The sequence below is a fragment of the Zophobas morio genome, unplaced genomic scaffold, assembly GCF_036711695.1.
Source record: "Zophobas morio isolate AGI-343-1 ecotype UQ-CSIRO unplaced genomic scaffold, CSIRO_AGI_Zmor_V1 ptg000012l, whole genome shotgun sequence".
NCBI lineage: Eukaryota > Metazoa > Arthropoda > Insecta > Coleoptera > Tenebrionidae > Zophobas > Zophobas morio.
Window position 1 is genome coordinate 18,522,749 of NW_026972117.1, and position 14,849 is coordinate 18,537,597.

The 14,849-nt window shown below is 38.0% G+C and overlaps 1 protein-coding gene across 1 annotated transcript; it reads left to right on the forward strand.

The window, feature by feature from the left end:
• The first annotated feature begins 4,436 nt into the window (after positions 1–4,436).
• On the forward strand, positions 4,437–14,832 carry LOC135127941 (uncharacterized). The gene is made up of 2 exons (XM_064054654.1): positions 4,437–4,587; positions 4,749–14,832. The coding sequence occupies exons 1-2, from the start codon at positions 4,573–4,575 to the stop codon at positions 12,252–12,254; spliced, it is 7,521 nt and encodes a 2,506-aa protein (XP_063910724.1). The 5' UTR covers positions 4,437–4,572; the 3' UTR covers positions 12,255–14,832.
• The last annotated feature ends 17 nt before the right edge of the window (positions 14,833–14,849 follow it).

Below are 14,849 nucleotides of genomic sequence, written 5' to 3' on the forward strand. Positions count from 1 at the left end.
TTATCCTTAGGATTTCCCCTGTGTACTTCATGGCCCTGAAAGTGGCTGCTTGTCTACCCGATGCCAAGCACTGGTCAAGTTGCCTGTCCAGCGCTCCCATCACGCTCTTTTGTACTATCTCCACCTGGTCAGCAGTCAGCTTACCAAGTGGATGCTGCACATCAATCACAGCTACACGGAGATGATTTGCAGCCGCCTCCCTGTAGCTCTGTTCTCTAGAGGTAGTCTCCTGCCTCCTCATCCTCTTTTGCTTTTCAGCTGCCGGAGGTGTGGAGGTTGAAGACCTCACTCTCTTCTTTGACCCTGAGGTCTTTTTCCCCGCAGGTTGTTTAGGGTTGGCTATCGTAGCCTGCCCTTTACCCTTGGGGTTTATCCCGGAGGAGGATGGACCCGGTTTCGGCGGGTCGGTATTCGCCGCCTCCGCCTGCAAACGAGCCTTCCTCCGCCTTTTTACCTCAGCCCCGCAGATTCGCTTCCTCCTAGGAGGCTGCGACCCCACATTGGCCGGGTTTTCTGTTTGAGGTGCACCCGAAGGCACTTCCTCAGTGGTTTTTTTATTATTTTTATTTTCCATGATCTGGATTTAGATTTCGTCCTCCTGCGTCCCCACCCACCACGGAGTCCAACAAGGGGACGTCGAACTTCGACGTCAGGGCTAGCAGAAGGATATAGCCCCCAGGGAAGCTCATCCTGCAGTACGCAGCCTCAACTCGTGAGCTTACTCGTGCTCAGACTACACTTCCCCCAAGGACTCACCCTGTCGGCGGTCTGACCCGACGACACAGCCGATTGATCTGAGATGGGTTAGTCTCGACCTCCCGTTTTGGTGGAAATCCAGGCCAAAGAGGCGTGTTGCCCAGCCTTGGTGACACACTGCACCAAGGGGGGCTCAACCTCCAGGATTCCTTCATCCCACCTTACGGGTCTCCACGCACGGCACAAACACGCGGGAGCTTGTCCGCGGGGCTGTTTTGACGACCCCACACCAGGGGTTTAATCCCGGGGGGGCACGTTTATTTCCAGCCCTCCTCTACTGAACCGCCTTCGCGGCCGTCTAAGCCGACAACCACCAAGGCATGTCCAGGCAAGACGAGCCTCAGCCCTAACCTACATATCTGGAGAAGGGGAAAAAAAAAAAAAAATCCAGGTCGGACTTCCACCACCCCCAGGAGTGTTTAGTTCCGGGGGGCATATCCGCCCTCCCCAGACCTCCCTTCCCCAGACAATGCCGGTCTCCCCCTATCCGCAACCCTGGGGACGCGCCTGATAGGTAGCTCAACTTCACCTTAATATATTATCCAACAAAAACAAAAAAATTTTTTTCAGAAATACACGCAACGTTAATCTTTAAATATTAATAATAATTAATAATCGAAGAGACATATTTCCGGTTCCGTAAACTTGTTATAAAGACAAGTTTCAGTACAAGATGACACCCCCTCCCAGCTCACTCGACGCCTTCTTTTCAACCGGCGAATTCAAATAATCGAATAATTTCCAAGAAATTTGCCGGGCGATTTTTATTTATAGTTGCGCAATAAACACAACCCTTTTAAAGGTACCTGTAATGTTCAAATTTAATTTTTTTTTAATTTTCTCGCCTCGAAATACAGAGAATTCTGATTTTTTACTAATTATTTTAAAATCCCTAGTGACATATTTTTAAACGAATTTGAAGGAGTGTCGGGGAATTTGAGTTTTTGAAAGAGGTTAAGAGAACCCCAGTGTTTTTTTGAACAATTATAAACTGTGCAACAAAACTTTACATAGATTCTTTTAACAACTAAGATATTAAGGCAATCGCTTTGAAATTTAGCACGCGTTTTGAGGTTATTATCAGCTTGATAGATCTCCAACAAAAATTAATTATCATCTGTCCATTCACATCAAAACTTTGATGGCGTTATCTAATAAAAATGTGCAAAATAAATCCCATTAAAAATAGTCCACAGTTATCTTTAACTTATAGGAGTCATCAAAAAAATTAAATTTATTAAATTTAAAACTCAACCTGAAAATGCTGGAGATGTTTCATTTTAATTCAGGAGCGATGGAAGTTCTGTCCAAACAACTTTTGTTCAATTTTCTAAAATTACTTATACAGATTTTCTCAAAGAAATGTGTGAACGGGGCAATTAAATTATTGATGACGTCATCATAAAATGTTACGATGGAAAAAAACCACTTCAAACCTCCGCATAACATGCTTCTTTACCTACTTTAACAGTTCGCAGTGATCGTTATTTTAGCTTGTAGGTGTTATCAAATAAATTAAATTCGTAAAATTTGTAAAATTAAATTTTATAATTTTTCGAAGATGCTGCATTTTGCTTGCCTGTGGTTCAGGGACGAAGGAAGTTCTGTCTACATAACTTTAGAACGATTTTTAGTTGTTCCTGAAGTAATTTTACAAAACGGAATTAAAGACATGCAGTGGAAACTTACCACCAACTCCACTAACAATTTATCGACCAAAAATCACAAAAATGTTTTTCAAAAACCGCTTAAACTTCACTTTAACATTTTATCCACCAAAAACCAAAAGACTTTTTTCAAAAAACCAATCAATGTCATTTTTTTAAATTAATAATAATTAATAATCGAAGAGACATATTTCCGGTTCCGTGACCTCGTTAAGACTAACGACTGGTTTCAATACAAGATTACACCCCCTCCCGGCTCCCTCGACGCCTTCTTTTCAGACGGCGAATTCCGAGAATCGAATGATTTCCAAGAAATTTGCCGCGTGATTTTTTCCAAGAAATATCGATTTTTTGTAACTGCGCAATAAACACAACCCTTTAAAAAGTACCTGTAAAAATCAAATTTAATTTTTTTTTAAACATCCTCGCCTCGAAATACACTGAATCATGATTTTTTACAATATTAAAATCCCCATTGATTTATTTTTTAACGAATTTAAAAAAGTTTGGGGCATTTGAGTTTTTGAAAGAGATTAAAAGAACCTCAGTGTTTTTTTGAAGAATTCTAAACTGTGCAAGAAAACTTTACACCGATTCTTTTAGCAACTATGAAGCATTTGTTTTGCAATTTAGCACGTGGTAGATCTCCAACAAAAATTAATTATCTGTCTATTCAGATCGAAACTTTGATGACGTCATCTAATAAATATATGCTGAGTCCTATACAATAGTATTAGGATTTATTTAGTATTATTTATTTATTTATTTATTATTATTTATTATAACGATTTTGACCCAATAAAACTTTGCTTAGTAGAGAAAAAAGTAGTTATTAAGCTAAATAGTAACGTTACACGTCCCCCTTGAATCAAAAATCGACTTGTTCGAGAATTTTTCACATAATCAAGTTCTGTTTGTTTATTTTTAGTTGGGCCAGTTATATACTTCCATTTGACTGACCTGTCAACGCCCAGCCCAAACCGCTAATGTTAGAAATTTGAAATTTGGAGAGGAACTTCATTTTATACTGGAGGCGTCGTCTAAGGATGCATTTCTCGAAGTTCATTTCCTAAGGGGGTGAAAAGGGGTGGTAAAATTTGTATAGGACCAATATTTCTACTGTAAATTCAAATTTTTACGTGAAACTTGGTATTAATGCTCATCATACAAATAATGAAACACGTATTTCACCATTCTCCGAGATTCAACCCCTAAGGGAGTGAAAAGGGGTGTGTATGGAAAAAATATTTGTATGGTAATGTTTAGTTAAAACTCGGTATTAATGCTCTTTAATACAAATAATGAAACATGTATTGAAGCATTTTCCGAGATTCAACCCCTAAAGGGGTGAAAAGTGGTGGCGAAGTTTATATGGAAAACAAATTTCTATTGTAAAGTTTTATGTAGAACTTGATATTAATACTCTTCAACACAAATAATGAAACACGTATTTCAGATTTTTTTCACATCTCTAAAAAAATGAAAGAGGGTAAGAAAGTTTGTATGAGAAAAAATATTTATACAATGTCATCAACTTTTTAGGAAGTAAGAAATAAATTCAGTTAATATTTTATGTTTTGTAATCCATAAATAAATAGAGTTTCAACAAGATCTCTAAAAACTGCATGGAAAATTAAATTTGAAAGAGCACGTCTCACAGTAAAGTTATTCTTGTGGCAGGAAATATAAATTATTTTTAAATAATGACAAGCTATTATTTTATCACCAATGTTAGGCAAGGTCGAAGTGATGGGGAATCAATCAAACAAACATTAAATACAGTTCAGTCTCAAACTGGGTGGCGTTTGATTCAGTCCAGTGTTTATCTGATCAAGATCATCACGAAAATTATGATGTTGAGCAGTGATTTTTAATTTTAAAGCAATTTTATCATCTAGGAGAACTCGTATAACTAAGGAAAACCCAACAAAAATAGTACTTGTTATTGGGAATTCCCGACGGTGTAGCGCTGGCAATCGGACGGCAATGAGCATCACTTCCGTAATGCCAAGCCTACGTATCAGTGTTATCGTACAACAAGTGGTTAGAGTTTGTAGTAACATTTAATAAACATCAGTTAAATTTCGATATTGCAATTAGTTCAGTGCAGTTTCAATAAAAGTTGTCTCGTGCAATTGTGGCCTAAAAAATGGAGAGTGCAGAGGTGAGTGTTTTATTTATTTCTTATCACACTCTTAAGATTTAGTTGTTTGAGATTTTTTGTTACTTAACAAAAATGTTGTTTTTACACACAACATAAAATCATTTTAGGATTTAGGAAGAGTTTTGTATTTTATTAACCACATTGTATATATACATTTCCAGACATTTAAAAAACGGTCGGGGACAACTGACCTAGGCAAAGATTACGAAAACATCGCTATAGCCAATATCGTTTTACAAATGTTAAACGACGACAAAATAGACAACTTCCACGTATCGTCGAACGACAACCACTTCGGCGCATTTGATGACGTAGTCATCAAAATTGAGTCGGATCAAAATACTATAGTAAAAGCAATGCAATTAAAACATAGCGATCGAAAAACATTATCCTCGGAGCATCTGAAATCCGCAAAGGGGGATTTTAGTTTGAAGAAATATTTCGACTCGTTCCAAACACTGAAGAATGAAGTACAAGAATTTATAATGTTTACCAATCGTCCGTTTGATGGTACCAAGAACGCAAAGTTTCAGCTTCAAGGACAAAAGTTTTATATTCGACCTGTTAAATTGTGTACCACTTTCAAAATTTCAAAGGACATAAATTATATGTACAAATTTGAAATCGTTGAAGATGAATGGACTATAGAACATATGGCTGAAATTCAAGACTATGAAATATTTTTTTCGAGATTTTATCTTTATAGTAATCAAGAAAGTTTTAACGAACTGAGACTATCAACAACTGAAAAATTTAGAACAATGTATTCTTTAAATGAAAAGGATTTTGATCAATACTACAAAATAATATCGGAATGGAATTTTCGAGAAGGGGACAAAGAAAAATTGAACAAGACATGGATGCAGCGTGCTATTGCGCTGGAACATTTGTCGCCTCACATTGAGCCTTTGTGTGTTGGTCCAGTCAATGACAAAATGAAAATGCTTCGAGATGCTATATCCATGTTCACTATTACACTAGTAGATGAGAGTTCACGTGAAAATGCTAAACAGTTGTGGGGTGATGTTGGAAAACACAATATTGACATTGAAGAAATAAACAGAATACGAATAAATTATCAACTGTCAGTTGGCTACATCGGTGTCAACGATGTTGACAATTTAAACCCAAAATTATTTGCGCAGTTGATGTGGTTGATGAATAAATGCCCTTTAATAATACGTCAGTTTAAACATTTCGAAAAAGCCGTCAAACTGTGTGAAAACCAAAATTTCGTCGTGCTTGGTGACGGAATGAACGAAGAATGGATGAAGCACTATTCCTTGTTTCAAAATTTGTCAAACCTAAGGTCGGAACGACAGTTTTACGAAAAAGTAGTGGAAAATTTTACCGTCTCTATTCAAGGAAAGGAAGAGTTTAACTTGACAGCTTTTGGAAAAAATGAAAAAATTCTGGAAAGTGTGACAACGTCCGAGTTGATGGCAATGCTAAACGAACCATCCTGTATAGATGGAAAGAAAGAAATACTTTCTGAACCTTATGTCGAACGTCATTTAACGCAAAATCTAATAAATATTAATTATTTAGAAAAAGTTCACGAAAACACTGTTAACATTTTGCAGTATGCAGATAATTTTGATAAAGTAAAGGACAAACTTAAAAAGTATAAACTAATTAATGTTGAACAGTCTGGGAACGATGAATCTATAACACAAAATGTAGTTAGCAATGAAAGTAAAAAATTTAATGACAGTTTTGACAAATCACTTCTTCGTAATAAAATGTACATAAGTAAAAATAAACTTTGCGAATCTGAGTTAGAACAGATATATACGGATAATGCAGAAATGCGCAGTTTTCACTATTTCAAAGTAGCAAACGACGGACATTTGCAATGGATTCAAAGTAAGGGTGATATGAGTGACTTAGAAAATTACAAAATATCTGACAGCACCACGCACGAAAACGCATTGTGGTCTTCTCAGTTCGAAAATAACATTAATCTTATAACTAGTGATCCGGGAATGGGTAAATCTGAGCTGATGAAAAGTTTCAAAAATAAATGTCCATCTCAAAATTGGACGGTCACGATTTATCCCAATGACGTTCATTTATTTTTTAAATCTTTCAAATCAAGTCAAGAATCAGACTACCTAACTTTGTTTGAACAATTCATAATTAAGGAAAAATATGCCTCACTCAAAAAATTAGACCAATGTATTTTCGAAATGTGTTTACAACAAAACCGTATTGTGTATGTTTGGGACGGCCTAGATGAAATTTTGAACGAATATTTAGATGTTGTTTCAGATATAATACTTCAGCTATCAAAAAAAGGTTTCGTTCAGTGGGTAACCAGTAGACAACATCTCCAAAACTTTCTAGAGAAAAAATTCAACGTACTCTCACTTGGCTTAACACAGTTTAGCGAGAAAGAGCAGCAAAATTACATAAAAGAGCGACTTAAATCTGTCATTTCTGAAGCCGAAATTGAGACAACGGTTGAGAAAATTATATCTACATTTGTAATTATCGAACATGTTGACATATTAGGAATTCCGCTTCAGATATTCATGCTCACAGAACTTTTTCGCCGAAACAACGAAAAATACTTGGAACTTATAAACAGCAAATTTCTTTTAACTGACTTATACCGCAGTTTTATCGAGGAAAAATTTAATATCTTCTACGAAACTAAAAATGCTTATGATCTTCAGAATCCACATCTGGCAGTTATGGTTTTTAAAGAAAAACAAAAGATGTTAAAACACTACGAAGTCCTCGCGTTAAAATTAATATATCCTGAATTTGTATTAGAACGATTGAATATTAATAGTGAAAAATCGGTGCGAAAATTTTCAAATAGTGACTATGCGTTGGTTGGAATCATCACTGAATTACAAAATAACGTCCCAAATTTTCTTCACGGATCCTTTGCGGAATATTTGGTTGCCACATACCTATCGAAAAATTTTAGACATATACCGACTGACGTATTTTTTGATCAAAAGTATAATAACGTAAGATTTTTCTTTGATATGTTGTTAGCAGAGAACTCACCTGTTCATGTAGCTGTTTTGTATAAAGATTTTGCCTTACTTAAAAGTTGCCATGATGAACTATTAACATGCAAAGACAGAGGTGGAAGGAGTGCCTTACACTTGATTTGTTCATGGGGACAAAGGCATCCTCGTGTTCAAATAATCCACGAAAACAACAAATACACTGTTTGCGAGAATACCAACTTTAACGGTAAGCCGGAAAGTACAGAATTTCTTGAAGCAGTAATGTATTTACAAGGTAAAAACAATATCTCAGAGAGTGATTCGTTACTAGAGATAACACCGTTGTTATATGCTACAAAAAGTGAAAGTTTGGCAGCAGAACTAAAACTGCTACTAGAAGTTGAAAAAAATTCAAAATTGTTTCAGTCATATACTTCTAACGATAAAATAAACATTTTGTATTATTCCGCATTACTTGGATACGATTACGTGGTTAAATTATTTAGTAATGAAAAATTAGACAATTCTCTTGAAGAAGTTAATTTTGTTACTCAAGCTAATCATTGTACTCCTCTTATTCTAGCTTGTAGAGGGGGGTACAGACAAATTGTCGAGTATTTAGTAAAATCTGGGGCCGAACTAAAACGCTCGTTTAAGGAGGATCTATCGCCGCTTGATGTAGCTTGTTTCGGGGGTCATGAAGACATTGTCAAATACCTAGTGAAATCCGGAGCTGATATCAATTGTTGCGCGAATAATGGTCAGAGGCCGCTTTATGCCGCTTGTTACGGAGGCCACAAGAATATTGTCAAATACTTGCAGCTATCAGGAGCGGATATCAATTGCGCTGATATCAATGGTAATACACCACTTCTTGGAGCTTCCTTTATGGGCCACCTGGAGATAGTCGCATACTTGGTGGATTCAGGGGTTGATATAAATCGTACGGATAACAAGGGTTTTGCACCACTTTACGTAGCATCGCGAAATGGTCACGAAGACATTGTCAAATACCTAGTGAAATCCGGAGCTGCCATCAAGTCTGGCGAAAGTAGTGCGCTTCGTGCGGCTTGTTACGGCGGCTACAAAAATATTATCGAATACCTACACGTATCGGGGGCGGATATCGATTGCGTTGATGTCAACGGTTATACCCCACTTCTTGGAGCTTGCTTCATGGGCCATCAGAAGATAGTCGAATACTTGGTGGACTCAGGGGTTGATATAAATCGTACGGATAACGAGGGTTTTACACCACTTTACGTAGCATCTCGAAAAGGTCACGAAGAGACTGTCAAATACCTAGTGAAATCGGGAGCTTCCATCAATCAGTGCACGAATAGCGGTCGGACACCGCTTCATGCAGCTTGTCACAACGGGCGCAAAGATATTGTCAAATACTTGCAGCAATCAGGAGCGGATATCAATTGTGCTGATGTCAATGGTGATACACCATTTCTCACGGCTTGCTTTGCCGGCTACCAGAAGACCATAGAATATTTGGTGGAATCAGGAATTGAAATAAATCGTGCGGATCACGAAGGTTTTACACCACTTTACGTAGCATCTCTAAGAGGACACGAAGAGACTGTCAAATACCTAGTGAAATCCGGAGCTGCTATCAATCAGTGCACGAATAACGGTCAGGCACCGCTCTACGCAGCTTGCCAAAAGGGCCACGAAGGTATCGTCAAATACTTGAAGCAATCCGGAGCGGATGTCAATTGTGCTGATATCAATAGTTGTACACCACTTCTCGCGGCTTCCTTTAGAGGCCATCAGAAAATTATCGAGTACTTGGTGGAGTCAGGAGTTGAAATAAATTGCGCGGATAACGAAGGTTTTACACCCCTTTACGTAGCTTGTCAAAATGGTCATGAAGAAACTGTAACATACCTAGTGAAATCCGGAGCTGATATCAATCGTTCCACAAATGACGGTAGGACACCATTTTATGCAGCTTGTCAAAACGGCCACAAAAATATAGCTGAGTACCTGCAGTTCTCGGAAACGGATATCAATTGCGCTGACGTCAATGGTTATACACCACTTTACGCGGCTTCCTTTAGGGGCCATCAGAAAACTGTCGAATACTTGGTGGAGTTAGGGGTTGACATAAATCGTACGGATAACAAGGGTTTTACACCACTTTACGTAGCATCTCGAAATGGTCACGAAGAGACTGTCAAATACCTAGTGAAATCGGGAGCTGCCATCAACCAGTGCACGAATAAGAGTCAGGCACCGCTTCACGCGGCTTGTCAAAAAGGCAACAAAGATATTGTCAAATACTTGCAGCAATCCGGAGCGGATATCAATTGTGTTGATATCAATGGTCATACACCACTCCACGCGGCTTCCTTTTGGGGCCACCAGAAAACTGTCGAATACTTGGTGGAGTCAGGAGGTGAAATAAATCGCGCGGATAACGATGGTTTTACACCTCTTTACGTAGCTTCGCATAATGGTCACGAAGAAACTGTCAAATACCTAGTGAAATCCGGAGCTGCAATCAATCATTGTGCGAACAATGGGAGCACAGCGCTTTACGTGGCTTGCTACAGCGACCACAGAAATATTGTCGAATATTTGCAGCTATCAGGAGCGGATATCAATTGCGCTGATATCAATGGTCATACACCACTTCATGTGGCTTCCTTTAGGGGCCACCAGCAAATTGCCAAATATTTAGTGGAGTCAGGGGTTGAAATAAATTGTACTGATAACGCTGGTTTTACACCACTTCACGTAGCTTGTCATAATGGTCATGCAAAAACTGTCAAAATTTTAGTGAATTTCGGAGCTCAGATCAATTGTTGCACGAATGATGGTGAAACACCGCTTCACGTAGCTTGTCAAAATGGCCACAAAGATATTGTCGAATTCTTGCAGCTATCAGGCGCGGATATCAATTGTGCTGATGTCAATGGTTTTACACCACTTTACGCAGTTTCTGAAATTGGTCACGCAGAAATTGTGACATACTTAGTCAAATTTGGAGCTGAAATCAATCGTTGCACTAATAAAGGTCGGGCACCGCTTCACATAGCTTGTCGAAAAGGCTACAAGGATATTGTGGAACACTTGCATCTTTCCGGAGCGGATATCAATTGTTCTGATGTCAATGGTTATACACCACTTCTAGCGGCTTCCTTTAGCGGCCACCAGGAAACTGTTGAATACTTGGCTGAATCAGGGGTTGAAATAAATCGCGCCGATAACGCTGGTTTTACACCACTTTACGTAGCTTCTCAAAATGGTCAGGGAAAAACTGTCAAAACTTTAGTGAAATTCGGAGCTGAGATCAATCGTTGCATGAGTGACGGTCAGACACCGCTTCAGACAGCTTGTGAAAATGGCCACAAAGATATAGTCGAATACTTGCAGCTATCGGGCGCGGATATCAATTGTGCGGATGTCAATGGTTATACACCACTTCGGACGGTTTCCTTTAACGGCCACCAGAAAATTGTGGAGTACTTGGTGCAGTCAGGGGTTGAAATAAATCGCGCTGATAACGAGGGTTTTACACCACTTTACGTAGCTTCTCAAAATGGTCACGAAGAAACTGTCAAGTATCTAGTGAATTCCGGAGCTGCGCTCAATCAGTACGCGAACAATGGTCGCACACCGATTTACGCAGCTTGTAACAACGGCCATAAAAATATTGTCGAATACTTGCAGCTATCTGGTGCGGATATCAATTGCCCTGATGTTAATGGTCGTACACCACTTCAAGAGGCTTGTTTTATGGGATACCAGAAAATTGTTGAACATTTGGTAGAGTCAGGGGTCGAAATGAATCGCGCGGATAACGACGGTTTTACACCACTTTACGTAGCTTCTCAAAATGGTTACGAAGAAATTGTCAAGTATTTAGTGAATTCCGGAGCTGCGCTCAATCATTGCGCGAACAGTAGTCGCACACCCTTTTTCGCGGCTTGTTTCAGCGGTCACAAAAATATTGCCGAATATTTGAGGTTATCGGGAGCAGATCTCAATTGCGCTGATGTCAATGGTTATACACCACTTCTTGTAGCTTGCTTTATGGGTCGTCAGGAAACAATTGAATACTTGCTGGAGTCAGGGGTTGACGTAAATCGAGCGGATAATGACGGTTTTACACCACTTTACGTTGTTTCTCAAAATGGTCAGGAAGAAACTGTCAAATACCTAGTGAAATCCGGCGCTTCCATCAATCTTTGCATTAATGGTGGTCAGACGCCGCTTTACGCAGCTTGTCAAAGCGGCCACAAAAACATTGTCAAATACTTGGCGGACTCAGGGGCTGAAGTAAATTGCGCAGATAACGACGGTTTTACACCACTTTATGCAGCTTCTCAAAATGGTTTCGAAGAAACTGTTAAATGCCTAGTCAAATTCGGAGCTGACATCAATCGTTGTACTAATGATGGTCAGACATCGCTTTACGTAGCTTGTCAAAGCGGCCACCAGAAAATTGTCGAATACTTGGTGCAGTCAGAGGTTGAAATAAATCGCGGAAATAATGACGGCTTTACACCTCTTTACGTAGCTTCTGAAAATGGCCACGAAGAAATTGTCAAGTACCTTGTAAGTGCCGGAGCTGAAATAAATCGTTGTGGGAATAATGGTCAGACATCGCTTTACGTAGCTTCGCAAAACGGTCACGAGAACATTGTCGAATTTTTAGTAAAAAAGGGAGCCAAATTTACTCCATGAAATAAATTTTGCTTATACAGGGTGAGTGGGCGAAAAGGGACCTCGAATATATTTTTTTTATTTCATTTTGACAATTTCAATTGATTTTTTTAACTCCATAGTAATCTTCATAAGCAGTTCATGATTCACTACTGAAATCAAAGCGTTTTGTGAATTAAAAAATTTCAATGAAGCACGGATTTTTATTTTTTCTACGAACACATTATCACTGATTAGTTTTTGTCTTCGTAGTGTGAAAATAAAAGTTACTATTATTCAAATTGCTAAAATTTATGTTAAATTGCCTATGAATGGGCAAAATATTATCTTGATGACTAGTTTTTGGTTTTGGCACGGAATTTGACACAGAGGAGCCTGCTGCCGGATTCAAGGCAGATCTATTATTAATGATTGTTGATAATTGTTCAATGATTCTTCTCAAAATTTCGATTTCATTATTCAGAAAATCCTCAATGTATCCTTCCACAATACTATTCGAACGCCAACCACCGTGTATCTCTACAACTATTAAATCTGCCCCAGAGTCTGCTAGTAGAGTTGCACTCGAACGCCTAAAACTATGACACGTATATTCTTATGGATTTTGGCGGAATAGAAATGGTGCAATTTTTCTGGGAATTGTTGAAAAAGTATTCATTCGTACAGGTTGTACCTGCGTTTTTTGTTCTTGTAATTGCTGAACAACCGTTTGTGTGAAATCCTTCCAGGTCGTAATATTCTATACTTACGAAAAAAGTCAATAGCAGAAAGATTGTTGCTTCCATTGATGATGGTAAATATTTTTTTGGACTAAAAGTACGCTCAACATCGACTGACATGGTTACCCATTCACCAATTCTACATTCTCCAAAAACTGCCACGATAAAAATTACTTTTTGTAGTAAATATTCATCATCAGAAGTATTATCTAAGAACCTCTCCACTTCTTCGAGTGTGAATACCTTGGATTTCTTTGGCCTGTCCCCTATAGGCTGTTGTTTTAGGAAAGCTGACACTTGGTCAAATTTATTCAATGAATTATTTTTAAATTTCATAAATAATTATTGCGATGTCATAAACCTGCTTAACCAACATTATCCTTCGCTGGTAATATTTTCTGCAGGTGGGGACAATACGACCAAAGTGACGAAGATTTAGCATTTCTAGATCGTTCCAAAATATAAAGCAAAATTATTCTTTCGTCTATTCCTTTTGTATGCTTTCGCTTTCTCCATTCACAAAAATTCGTATACTCTTTTTTATATGGATGCTTGGATTTTGCTGGTATCACTTTATGATGGTTTGTAAATCTTCGTCCAGGACTTCTGAGGGTACAAAAACTTCGTTTTCGTCTTTATCTTCCAAAATTCCAGATATTTTGATCTCGCATAAAACAAAAATGCCGTAAGTGTCATAAGTTTAGAAAAATGTAAACAACTGGTTGTTAAGCCAATTGTCACGAAAATTAGTTTTGCAGTCTACACGATTTCTTGACTGAGATTATTATGATTCGAATTTTTATTTGTTATTTGAAATTTTATTCATAAAATTCGTCAAAATGGAATAAAAACATATATAGGCCACTTGAATTAAACATAGTTATTTCCTCGAAGAAAGCATCTTCTCGTGAATAAACGTATGTTTAATTCACTTGTTATAACGTCGTAGGTAAAACTCAACAATTTATTTCTTAATAACTCGTATTTACACGACTAACTATTGCAACGATTATGTACAGAAATTATTCCGACGAATTTCACTGGACGCTCTTGACTCAACTAGCTGAATGAAAAATGGTTCCCGACGGTGGCCTATATTTAAATCCCTGAATTCATCTAGACGGATCCCGAACGCAGCTCCTAGGTTTTTTCTAGATCCAGCAATCGAGACTTCCGGTAGCCGGTTCCAGACCTGTTTTTATGCGGATGCCGTGTTCGCGTTCGATGAGTCATCACTCATCACCGGCGTGCGACCAGAAAGTTCTCGATGGCCATAGGCATCGTACCGGGGCGGCGTAAGGGTGTATTTCGTAACAATATTTATTGTTTACGAACCCATGATAATAGAGGAATTTTTTTTTAACACTCGCTTCCTGCATAATCCTGTATAACGTATTAGGATTCGTTCGTGACGCATCGAGAAAAAAATGATACGGAAATCGTTAATATCTGTTTTTGTTGTTATTAATAACATAATAACATTTTCTATTGTTGGATTTACTAAACCAATGTACAATAATTTTTTGGTATGTTTCCGTTTTTTTATCAAATTACTATTGTTCTTGTGAGAAGCTTTTAGCAGGCCTTGAGAGCCATTGGTACGCGGTAAATCCTCCTAGATCACGTCTTTTCATAAGATTAGATACTTTGAATCTATTGTTCGTTCCGTTTTGAGTTGGCAGCGTATAAAATCCGTTAGCAATGCATTTTATATGGACGAATTGCGGCGGTATAGTCAATTATCAAAAGTCTACCGATTTCTGAAGAAGTTGATACATGAATCTTACACAAATTATTATAGTGTTTTTGTCATTCCGCTTCCAATCATGCAAAAATTTGAAATTTATATGTTGAAATTTTATAGTAAATCGAACTATCATTTCCATAGTTTTAAAAT